The 12,185-nt window shown below is 50.8% G+C and overlaps 3 protein-coding genes across 3 annotated transcripts; 2 read left to right on the plus strand and 1 right to left on the minus strand.

The window, feature by feature from the left end:
* Positions 1–2,099: 2,099 nt before the first annotated feature.
* Positions 2,100–3,245, plus strand: C8Q71DRAFT_718439 (uncharacterized protein; the record flags this gene model as incomplete). Its single annotated transcript, XM_047921231.1, has 1 exon — positions 2,100–3,245. A coding segment is annotated over one exon (1,146 nt), but the record flags the coding sequence as incomplete, so codon positions are not given.
* Positions 3,246–6,554: 3,309 nt separating this feature from the next.
* C8Q71DRAFT_799772 (uncharacterized protein) lies at positions 6,555–7,890 on the plus strand (the record flags this gene model as incomplete). Its single annotated transcript, XM_047925913.1, has 3 exons — positions 6,555–6,557; positions 6,594–7,755; positions 7,817–7,890. 3 exons carry the CDS (start codon positions 6,555–6,557, stop codon positions 7,888–7,890), a joined length of 1,239 nt encoding a protein of 412 aa, XP_047772766.1.
* Positions 7,891–8,834: 944 nt separating this feature from the next.
* Positions 8,835–10,599, minus strand: C8Q71DRAFT_890996 (uncharacterized protein; the record flags this gene model as incomplete). Its single annotated transcript, XM_047928657.1, has 8 exons — positions 8,835–8,857; positions 8,915–8,963; positions 9,703–9,806; positions 9,860–9,888; positions 9,953–10,155; positions 10,209–10,280; positions 10,333–10,417; positions 10,490–10,599. 8 exons carry the CDS (start codon positions 10,597–10,599, stop codon positions 8,835–8,837), a joined length of 675 nt encoding a protein of 224 aa, XP_047772767.1.
* Positions 10,600–12,185: the final 1,586 nt, after the last annotated feature.

Genomic DNA, 12,185 nt, shown 5'->3' on the forward strand with positions numbered 1-12,185 from the left:
GAATGGTACGGGTACGACGGATAATTCGGCTGCGTACCCCGGCAATCTAGCCTCATGTCATGATTGGCCTGAAACCTCAACGAGGTGTGTTTGCCTACGGCCCCCTTCAGTATGGAGCCCGGTGCCAAGCACGGTATGAAACCGCATGAGATGGATCAGGGAACTCCGACACAAAGTGGCCTCCGGCTCGTGGTGATACCGGTGCAGTCGGATGGAGTTGCCCGGGCAGTTGTAGTGTGTACAGCTCGTCGACGACGGTGCAGCACAGTTACCTCCCGCTTCGAAAGCACACTCGACACAAAGCAAACATGGCGCGCATTAAACTGCACACAAGCTCTCCAAAAGTGGCCGAGGTTATCATCAAACGATCGGTCATGACGAGAGGGACAAGGGGCCGACTGGTGTCTGTGCATTGGGAGAGGTCTGATACACCTCCTAGCACGCCCAGACGCGCGCCGCAGCCGTCCTCCAAACCGACCCATCCCCCGAACCGTTCGGAGGATGCACCACCCGTGATTGACCTACTGTCAGTTGATGCCCTTGAATCACTTCAGATACCGGCGCCGAAGGTGTGTTTCGTGACGATCCTTGGGATATGACGGTTGACATCGAGCCTATTCAGCGGACTTTCACGTTATTAACGGTACAGCCGAGATGCATTTCCGCCATCATTAACGGAAACCCGACGTCGGCCGACGGAATGAGTCTGGAGGTTGCAAACCCACCGGCCAGTGCCGGAGGTGCCCTTTTTTAGCGGACCGGCCGGTCTTGTTTTGAACGGATCGGCCGACAATGGGGAGCACCCGGAGGTGTCACTAACAAGGGGCCTGTGTTCACCCATATGCTTATAAACAAACCGGCCGGTGATTGCACATATGGTTGTAAATGGACCGGCCGGAGATTGGCAACCACATTTATAACACTCCAGCCGGATTTCATCCCTGTGTTTGGAAATGGTCCGGCCGGAATGCATCCCTATGGTTTCAAATGGTCCGGCCGGAAGTCATATACCTTTGTTTATGATGTACTGGCCGAAGGTAATATATCTAAATTAATAACACACCGGCCGGAGGTGATATACCTACATTGAGAAAGAACCGGCCGGTCATAATGTACCCACACACAAAACAAACCGGCCGGCCATTACATAGTTTCCGATATGCTAATATCGGGTCTTTTCCGCACCATCCGAGCCCTCGCTTAGTCAGCACCGCGTTAGGAAAATCGCAACATTGGACACTCTCATTGGCCAGCTTACATCATCTTGTAATTACTAATCGTCTCTTCCCTCTTTTAAATTTGCCCACCGTCTCTTCTTCACCGCTCACCGACTTACTCCTGCGATTGCTGAGGCGTTGCCTGCGGTTTATGGTATCATTTCTGGGCTATCAAATTCTCCACCTCTGTGGACGTGTGGGACTTCAACGTGTTGCTCCCGTGGAGACGTGTGGAAACGTGTGGACTTTGTGTAGCTCGTGGAGACATTTTGAACCGGCTTCCGTACGTGTTATTGAATGCAGCGTTCCGTTAAGTTTAATGTGCTTGCACTGAGGTCGTTCGATGCGCTTGACCTGTACTCTGCTCTGCCTGTGTCAGGTACCGTTGAATGGCATAGTGTCATTGACACTGAGAGCTCGGTCAGTCCCGTTCATGGTGACAGTCAGTGTGCAATTCGTGTTCCTTACCAATATCTAGTTGAACATTTGCCAGTGCCTCAGCTCATGCGTCTAGCACAATTTCATGGAGTTTGTATACCGCGCACTGCACGCACGGCGACAAACGTGTGTACGGTGTTACTTCTCCATGTCTGTGCTGGCTCTTGTCTGTCTTTCGCTTCTGTCTTTTGGTTGCCTTCCACAGTGCCCGCAGTGCCCTCAGTGCGTTTCATGCCGCACTTCAGTCCTACTGATGTGCGGGACTCGGCGGGAGATATAGCGATTGTGTCGTCGCTGACGGTACCTGTTACCTCGCTTCAGTCATTTTCGGTTATGGATGGATCTCGCCCTCCACCACCCGAAGGCGACGTCGAATATGTGGGCCATCTCGGCATTGCTGATGCGTCTATTCATCTACAGAATAGCAACGCATTTGCTGTGAGTATGGGTGTCGCGGCTTTGGTTCCGCTTTTGAATTATCGCAACTTGAAGCAGCTAGCTCATACGCATCGCGTTGCTCTATCGGTTGGAACTCGCAGTCGTCTCTCTGTCGTTCGTCTGCTACTCTCTCACACATGCTCTTCTAGCTGCGGCATCCGCTATGCTGTATTTGTCTCCACCGCCATATATGTACCCACTGCCCTGCCTCTTTCTGAAAGCACCAGTAATCCGACACCTGCTACAATTCCCGTTGTTTCTCCATCCGACACGGGCTGCTTCCCTCCTCCCCCTCTTGGAAAGGAAGATGTCGCACATATCGTTGCCGACTGGTGTGACTCGATCAATGGCTCTTCATTGATTGAGTGTCCGTGCGCAGTGTGTGGTGAGCTTGTTCTTGGGACATCCGTGTCAACCGTTCTTCGCGATGGCCTTGACTTATCCCCTCTGGTTCGCAGAGGCGTCTCCGCCGGGCTTGCTCAGGAGCCCATACTTTACCCTCCTGCGGTACATGTCCGTGATGGATTGTGTTTCTTAGATGTTTGCTCCACATGTCTCAACGGTTTACGGCACCATCTTCTGCCAAGGCGTGCTCTCGCTAATGGTTTGTGGGTCGGTGATGTTCCACTTTGTCTTCAGAGCTTGACTTTTGTGGAGAAATTGGTAATCTCTAAGTATCGTCACAACGCTTGTGTCGTTGAGGTTAACCAAGGTAAAGGTGTTCCTGGGCAGCGCAAGATGCGTGCTAATGCCATTATCTTCCCGCAGCCCATTGGAAACGTTTATACTGTGTTGCCGCCGCCTCGTGAAGACTTAGATGAAGTATTGGCTATCCTATTCATTGGCCCCTGTGTCCCTTCGGAGCCTGATTACCGTCGGACACCTTTGTTGGTGAGACATCGCGTTATTGTTGAGGCCTTAAATTGGCTTATATCCAATCACTCACTTTACTCAGACGTGGAGATTTCTTACACCAATCTATCGCAGTATCTTGAAAGCGAGCCACCGGTCAGTGTGTTACACAAGACCACCGACGGGCTACGCCCTGCAGAGGGTATGTCTGTGTACGATCAGGATGGTGAATTGGGTGCAGACAGTGGCCCTTGTGAGTTTGTCGTCCAGAGTCTATCTGCAGATCAGTTAGTTGATATGTCTTATGACGCCCGGCTGGCTGCCGCAGTTAAGCACTTCACTGACGGCCATGGCATGCTAGCTATAGGTCATGATGATACGCCTGCGTCCATGTATCATAATCCGGCTCTGTATCCGGGTCTTTTCCCCTGGCTCTTTCCTTATGGCCTGGGAGGGTTTGAGAACAACCACATTAGTACCCGTATTGACCGCATTGGACATGTCAGGCATTTGCTTATGTATGCTGATCGGCGTTTCCAGACCGATGAGTACTTTCCCTTCATTGTCTTCAATCAGGAACAGATCAGAGGAAGCACTCGCGGTGGTTATCTGCTAACAGAGCGTAAGAACTTCGCAAATGTTGTGGACACCATATTGAGTGTGGATAAGACCGCACTCCAAAATTTGATTGATCGCTCTGGGAATGGGCAATACGTTAAACCTCAGACGACAGAAGAGGAACAATGCTTCCAGCTGCTGTCCATTGTAGATCATGTTGCCGCTCACGTTCCTGCGTCTCCCACTCAGCGTAAATACCAGAGGACAGAACTGAAGTCGCTCATCATGACTATAGGCGTCCCTGTGTTTTTTATTACTTTTGCGCCAGTAGAATTCAAGAACCCGCTCTGTATGCTCTACTGCGGTGAGAAAATTGACTTACTGTCCCAACGTCCCGTGATGGCTAGCCATCTTGACCGTATGCGTGCAATAGCATCCAATCCTGTAGCGTGTGCCCGATTCTTTAATCTCCTTGTTACCCTGTTTGTGAAACACATCTTAAGGAGCGGTTCTGGTCTTTCAGGGCTGTTTGGACGTACCAGAGCATATTATGGTACAGTGGAGTCTCAACACCGGCTCAGCCTTCATTTACATTTACTCCTTTGGATCATGTGCTCTCTCAGCCCGAAAGAAATCAGGGAGCGCATACTAGACAGTGTATCCTTTTGAGTGGGCCTCCTGCAGTGGTTGGAACAGTGTCATACGGGCGATTTCAGTCAAGGAACTCTTGCAGATGTTCAAGAACGCATTAAGCTGTCCCAGGCCAGTGACAAGCATTCTTTGCCTAATTCGTCCAACTCTATTCATTCGTCATCAACAGAAGTTAAGAGCACCGGCCAAGAATACGGTGATCCTACTATGGAACTGCCAGTGAGACCTAACCTGTCTGTCCTATCTGATTCTGGTAGTCTGGACAGTTGGCATGCGTCTTTGTTAGCCGAAAGCGACGACATAGTCTTCCGCTCTAATCAACACAGCCAGCAGCATAGTCGAGGATGTAAACGCACACCGTCTAGTCCTTGTCGTGCAAGGTACCCTCGTGAATTATTTCCCACAACAACGGTTGATCCAGACTCGGGTGCCATACGATTCAAGAAATCAGAGGCTTGGATCAATACCTATAATCCAGTGCTGTCTTACTTGCTGAGATGCAATTCCGACGTGACTTGTTTACTGTCCGGCACCCAAGTCCGAGCAGTGATTGCATATGTCACTGACTACATTACTAAGGGGGCCTTCAAAACCGAGTCAGTGTTTGCAGCGGTCAAATCCGTCATTGAGCGTCGTGATGAGATTATGGCTAATGTGTCTGGGCATCATGATGCTGCACGTTCTGTTATTATGAAGATTGTGAATGCGCTGTCTTCCATGCAACAAGTTGGGGGGCCGGCAGCTTGCGCTTATTTACTGGGACATCCGGATCATTACACCGATCAGATATTCAAAACGTTTTACTGGACATCATATGTTTCTTATGTGGCACGTACATCAGACATTTCATTGGCTGGAGATGATAATGACCATACTAGTGAGGATGGCTCCACAGATCGCATTATTCTCTCCAAGGCGGACAGTCATGTGGTACCATACTACAAGGTGAACGACTATGTGTTCCGCCCAACTAAGTATGAAAACATGAGCCTATACTCGTATCTCACGGCGACCATTGTCCGCAAACATCGTGGTTCTCCCCGGGATCCTTCCCCACAGAATGAGAACCATGGTGACATAGACAAAGCTGTCCAAGACGCAGTAGGTGTTGACAATGATGATGACACCATTGATGCCGCCGATGGTTGCTCCAGCTCCGTTGGATTCAGTTTTCAACCACAACATCCATCGTTCGCTACACATGCCGTCCACGATGTGCGCCTTGACAAGATGTATGTGCTGAATTTTGTTGGACCGATGTTGCCCAGGAAGGACGTAGGCGTTCGGGAATTGTATTGTAGGACAATGCTGGTCTTTTTCAACCCGTCTGGCCGGCGTGATGGGCAACATTTGCTCGGCTCCCATTCCTCTTGGGAGGAAGCATTTGATAGTACCACATTTGCGGAAGAACACATTAAAATTATGCAGAACATGAATGTCCTTTATGAATGTTTGGATGCCCGTGATGACTACTCAGCAATCCGCCGCCTACAAGAGTCGGCCCTTGTATCTGCTCCAGAACATGGGATTGGACATGACACCGAATTCTCTGTAGATGGTCTTTCACTTACCGAGTTTAACAACATTCCTGACACATCTGGCACCGATGATGCTATAGCTAGGGCGTTAGAAGATCCCACCGGGGCAGAACTGTCTGGTATGACTCTAATGAATGCCAAAATGCAGCGAATGCGTCTCAGTATTAAGACTGCCTACAGTAACATCTTAACGCCCCCAGCAACTGATGGTGATGGGGGAATAAAGCCGGATATGTTGCGCTCTCCATCGCAGTGGAATGACCTAGTCCGGCAGGAGAAGGAGACTATAAATCAGGCACGCCGGCAGCGACCTCAACCAATGTTTTGTACTCCATCTATACAGACATATGAATTACCGTTTAAACAGTTGCCTGTTTCAACTGTCCCGGCTAATCTTGTGTCCATCGTCACTAAGGACTCACTGTATGGGAAGGGCGATGCTACGCACATTACACCCGTGCCCGTCTCCCTTCAGGATCCCACGGTTAGTCTCATGCATGACGTTGCAGCTGAATTCAGTCTAAATGAGGAGCAGCTTTTAGCTTTTGGTTTGGTTTCTGGGCATCTTCATCGCCGAGATAAAGCACCGCTAAGGATGTATCTGGGTGGAATCGGAGGCACGGGCAAATCAACGGTCGTTCGCTCGCTGATATCATTCCTGAACAAACGACATGAGTCCTACCGATTCTTAGTCTTGGCCCCAACTGGGACAGCAGCTTGCAACATTGATGGCCAAACTTATCATTCTGCTCTTGGCATCCGCCGCTCAGGCTCTGATGATTTGAATCCCAAACGAACAGCACTGTCAAAGCTCCGGGGTACTTTAGATGGCATTGATCTTATCTTCATTGATGAGATTTCTATGGTATCTTGTTCGGAATTGCATCACATCAGTACCTAGCTCACTAAGATATTTGGCGACGCCGGTGTGTCCTTTGGCGGCAAGAGTGTTATCTTGTCAGGAGACTTTGCTCAGCTCCCACCGCCTGGTAGGGGCCAATATCCCCTGTACTCAGATAGCGTTGGCACTATGACATCGGGCGTGAAACCATACCAAGCTACTTCTATTATGGGAAAGGCATTGTGGCAGCAATTCACCACAGTTGTGATCCTCCGTCAAAATATGCGACAGCGAGGCATTTCCGAAGAAGATCAACAATTCCGGTCCGCGCTGGAGAACATGCGGTATCGTGCATGCACACCACAAGACATTGCTGTTCTGGAAAGTCGGATTGCTGGTTCCTCGTGTTTGGCACCTAGCTTGCTGGATGCTAACTTTCGAGAGATATCCATCATTACTTCTTATAACCTTGACCGAGATGCCATGAATGAAGAAGGAGCGGAAAGGTTTGCTCGTGAACATCACCGCGTATTACATCATTTCCATTCCATAGATCAGTGGCCCTCTGCCTCTAGTGAGTCGACTTCACTGCGTCAATCGCAATGGGATCATTCCATCCTACAGCCAGATAACGCCACCGCCATTGCCGACGCTACTCAGCAGTTCTTGTGGACATTACCTCCGCATTGCACGTCTAACCATGCTGGAATTTTACCGCTCTGTATCGGCATGCCGGTTTTATTAAAGGTTAATGAAGCAACCGAGCTGTGTGCAACTAATGGAGCAGAGGCTACGGTTGTTGGTTGGACATCACACACAAGGAGTGGCCGCCATGTGCTTGATGTTTTGTTTGTTCTTTTGAAGGCACCCGCTCGCCCTGTTAACCTACCATCGCTTCCACCAAATGTAATTCCCTTGACCCGCCGTAGAGTCAGACTTGCTTGGACAAGTGGCAAGTCGGGCCGCTCCATCAAGTGGGATAGAGAACAGATTTCCGTTCTGCTGAATTTCGCTATGACAGACTTTGGCTCTCAGGGCAGAACACGACCATTCAACCCCTGTCATCTGATGAACTGTCGTACACACCAATCTATATACACTTGCTTGTCTAGGAGCTCTTCCCTACAAGGTACTTTAATCATAGGCTCCCTCGATCATTCAAAGATTACTGGAGGACGTATTGGGCCACTCAGGCGCAAATTCCGCGAGCTGGAGATACTAAGTCAATTGACGCTTATGCGTGTCAGAGGTAGCTTGCCTTCTACCGTAACCGGTGACAATAGGGCTGGCCTTATCAAACAGTGGCAGGAGTGGAAGGGAGCCCACTATGTTCCGGCTGGCGTTCATGCGGCTATAAATTGGAGTAAAGATGCTGCTGCTGATTTGAAGCCGCTGCATACCACCCCTAATAATAGCAGCCCCCCCGCTTCGACAGTACCGGCCTCGAAATCCAAACGCAAAGCGATGGAATCTAGCGCGGGTCCTAACCATGCGCGTGCTTGTAAGCGAACAAAGCAAGAGCCTCCTGTAATGCCTGGGCCCACTCACCCAGGTGTTGATGAAAAGGTTAAGCTGCCGTCGGTTCCTAGTACAATACAGGGCGTCACTGTTCAGTCATGTACTCCGATCACTCCCGGGCCTGCCCAGCCTTCATTGTCTAGGTCAAGGAAAGGTCCCCGATGGGACAATATAAATTGGAGCTGTGCGTATGACGCGATTGTGTGTGTCTTTCTTAATTCGCTGGTAGATCGACGTCTTCCCCATGGCGATGATGACTCTGTCGCCCTGCATAGTGGCCCACTGGCTACCTTGTTAGGGTTCTCTATTATTGGATACGAAAACATACCTTGGGAACGTGCCAGAAATCAATTCCGGACTGAATTACGGCTACATAATCAGGCCTCATTCCCTCTAGGTCAATCTCTGGCATCGGTGTCAGATATTTTGGAAATCACTTTAGAGCGGAGCTTACCTATTGGTCGCACTATCTCGCGTTGCCCGGGCTGCCTGCACATCTCTCGGGAACATGCAATCCATAACTTGAACATCTGCATAACTAGGTCTCTATTTGACAGTTGCTCCGGAGTGGCCGGTTCTGCAGTCACTACCGATAACTTGCTACAATCCTTCACGAATGGGCAGCAATCGACACGCAGATGTTCTCGGTGCGATTTGTCAATCACTACTTCTCAGGCACTGTTTTCCCCTCCCCTGTCGCGGAGCTAGGTCTGACGCGACTAGAAACAGAACTGATAACAGAAATACTTGACCTCAAGGTGTTGGACCGAGGTCAACAACAGTCTAGACAGCGTAGAACGCAATGACTAGCAACTCCAAGTTAGTTACATTGCACTCTACTTAGTACAATGTGAAGTGCTTACCTAGCAACTCCAAGAGGACGAGCTGGAGTGCTAGGCAGCGTACAGGACCCTATATATACTGGCTAAGTTGAGGGCAGGTCTACCTACGCTGGATCCGAGAACTGAGGTCATGTGTACGTATGAGTCAGAACGAGTTAGAACGAGTCAGGTGGCTAGGCGCTGCCGCAGGGCACATGATAAGTTACATAAGCAAGGCCACATGATGAACAAGTCACAAGACAAACCCTAGCACGTGATGTGTCACGTGACTAGTCAGAAAGCTGTTCCAGGCGAAGTCTACCGTACAGCGTATCGTACAAGTCCATAGAAAATGAGCAAAAATAGGATAAAACAAAGCAAAAATACGGGGCCTCCGTGTCATACCATGACATCCCCCGTACATTGCGTTTGAGATCCTGCCTGAATATAATAACAATCAGCCTACTGGAGGACATATAGCTTTAAGCCCATTGGTGTCATATCATAGTGGTCAACATTTGATGGAATGGAAGCTGGTAGGCCTCGTTTACCTGGGCTCCAATCATTTCACATCTCGTTACATCGATTTAGACAACAACATCTGGTACCATGACGGTGCGCTCACTGGCAATGCATGCCTGAGAGAGGTTCCTGGAACTGATCTGAGCGTTGCTATGGGCTCACGGCTTACTCATGCCATCTATGCTGTACTGGTTTAGCAGACGGTAAGACCATACATGACCGCGCGCATACCATGAGCAACACTGAGAGAGGAGCGTGCTATGACGTGAAACTACACAATCGCGCCTGATGACAGCAGACGAACTCACCTCTAGCTTCACGTCGTAGTCCGTCCCAAAGAAGAGAGGGATCGAATACCGCCGGACGCCGCTCCTGTTGATGGCACGATGCACGGTGGACTTGAACACCTCATCTGGGTCGTTGTGAATCAGCAATGTAGAGGAGTGATCAGGTAGAGCGACGCACTCATCCACCGCGCGAATTGGTCTCCCAGACTAGTAGAGGGTAGCGGTGAATCTGATCAGCATGTACAGCCCGCGATAAGTGGAGGTATCTCACTTGATGACTAGCGTTCCTTGGAGCGGCGGCGCGTCGATCCACTGCTTCTCCTTGTTCAGGACTTGTAGCCCTTGGGTAGCCGGCTCTTGCCAGAGGATAGTGAAACACTGTAATGCGTAGATGACGTCGATGAGCAGATACGAAGGCGCATCACGACCGCACTGACCTCCCAGCTGCGCGTTAGGAGTGACGGTTGTCAACCTCTGGACAGGTATCAGAGGAATGAGCTATACTCTGTGTGCGCACCAATGCCAACGACTCTGTCGTCCACGGGTCCTGTCTGCGGTGGATAGTGGAGGACTGGCATGAGCGCAGCCGAGTTCTTCGTCTAAGAGTATACAACTGTGAGCTGCTGGCATGAATGGAGGGGTGTAGCATACCTTATCGTCGAAGTAGTCCTCCAGTATCTCCAATGCCAGAGCAAAGAGCCGGAAGAGTTTCTTGCCAAGTTCCTCCGCAGCATGGCTACGCTCCAAGTGAGCATTGGTTGCCTAGCGTCATTGAGAACGAGCAGCCACAAGTTCGGTGGATGCTCACTAATAGGTGAGGGCAGCCTCGCGAAACCTCGCTGGCTCTTGCAGCCAGACGTTCGCGCCAGCCACTGTCCCATCTTTTGCCTGCCGCCTGTCGTAGTCGTCCGCCTCCATGGCCTCTCAGCCAAAGTCAAAGCCTTTGTGCATGTCCCCGTTGCGCAGAGGGTTGTTGCAGCTGCTCCAAACGGGGTTGTAGCCCTTGAAGTTCGGGGTCTTCTTGTTCTCAAGCTAATCACAGAGAGCATTGGTAGGAAGGGAATTTAGCAACGATGCAACAGGTGGATGCGATAAGCACGATTTGAGCAATCCCGCCACAGACGCGTCGTGCGCAACCAGCCACCGTCCCTTGCCCGGCGCCTCCAGCCTGTGTTCCTTAGAGCAGAGGTTCCCGGTGCTCCAGCTACTCACTTCACTCTCCCCGTTCTACACCAGGGAGTGCACACGGAAAACACAACCAATGTACAAGGAGCAGGCCAAGGAGCGGTATTCATCGCTCATGCGACACGAGTCACCCACCTGCTTGTCCGGGCTGGACATGCTGGGACTCGGGCTGGGCTCTGCAACTACATTCCGCCCACGCAGCGGAGCCTGACTCCCTACATGCACAAGTACTTATTCGCAATCAACCTCTACAACTCGTTCAACACCATCCCGGACCTGTTCCCAACGCTCTTCCCGGTTGCAGCCATCCTTGGCTACAACAATGTGTATGTGTCCGTCTAGGAGGAAGGCTAGGCGGACCAGACTAAGTAGCTGCTGCACTGCCGTTCAGTCGGCCTAAGCATGACAATCGGTATGTCAATGTGCATGCGTGGCGCGTTCGATGGGGATGGGATGCAGTGTACGTCTGCCTTCATGCCATTTGAAGTGTGAAAGCTAACCTTTTCAACAATTCGGCAGAGGGCCATCAAGTTTTGGCCACATATGAACCACCCAATCGTCGTAACTTACATCCGTCCTTGGATGATTCCAGTTCTGGCCGCTGATTAAGGGTTTTTTTTCAATTTGATTCCGCTCCCGGCTGGTACATGAGACCTCCGTGACGTCCCGCTCCTCATGCTCTTTTGCTACAACATGCACCTCTGTCTCCTGCCCGCTGTGGTCATTGCAGCGTTGGTTGTTTTCGGTTTCCTAGCACGCATTCGACGCCAGACTTCGGTAGGAGGAGGAAGGCATTGCATCCTGTACAAGGTGAGAGGATCTCTTCACCTGACGGTTGACCTGCCTCACATGCCTGTTTAGTCAACAACGGTCCGCGCTTATTCATTCAGCATAAGCGGTCAGCAGCACTTTTGCAGGGTACCCGTTCATAGATACCCCATCAATCGTGGGCTGGATGTCGCTCTCCTCCCATGGGCAACGTTGGACGAAGCTACCGTTCACTATGCGGATGTAACGGTCCAACGCAACCGTGGCATGTACCCCTCGGTTCGTTACCGAGCTTACTACTCTCAAGGGGGAGAGGTGGAGCCGAACCTTGCCGTGGCCGCCAGTTTCCCTGACTTACAGTGGAATGGGCACTTTGTCATCTTCCGCTGCGCATGCTCATTGCATGATCGTTTTGTGGACATGCGCCAAGGCGATGACTCCGCATCCAAAATTGTGCTTCACCGGTGAGTTTCCGCCATGGGGTAAAGAGCCACAACGTATGCTGAAGCAAACGCACCCCAGTCTGCTTACAAATGGTCTTGCAGAGCTAG

Source organism: Rhodofomes roseus (assembly GCF_022264815.1).
Source record: "Rhodofomes roseus strain CIRM-BRFM 1785 chromosome Unknown C8Q71scaffold_40, whole genome shotgun sequence".
NCBI lineage: Eukaryota > Fungi > Basidiomycota > Agaricomycetes > Polyporales > Fomitopsidaceae > Rhodofomes > Rhodofomes roseus.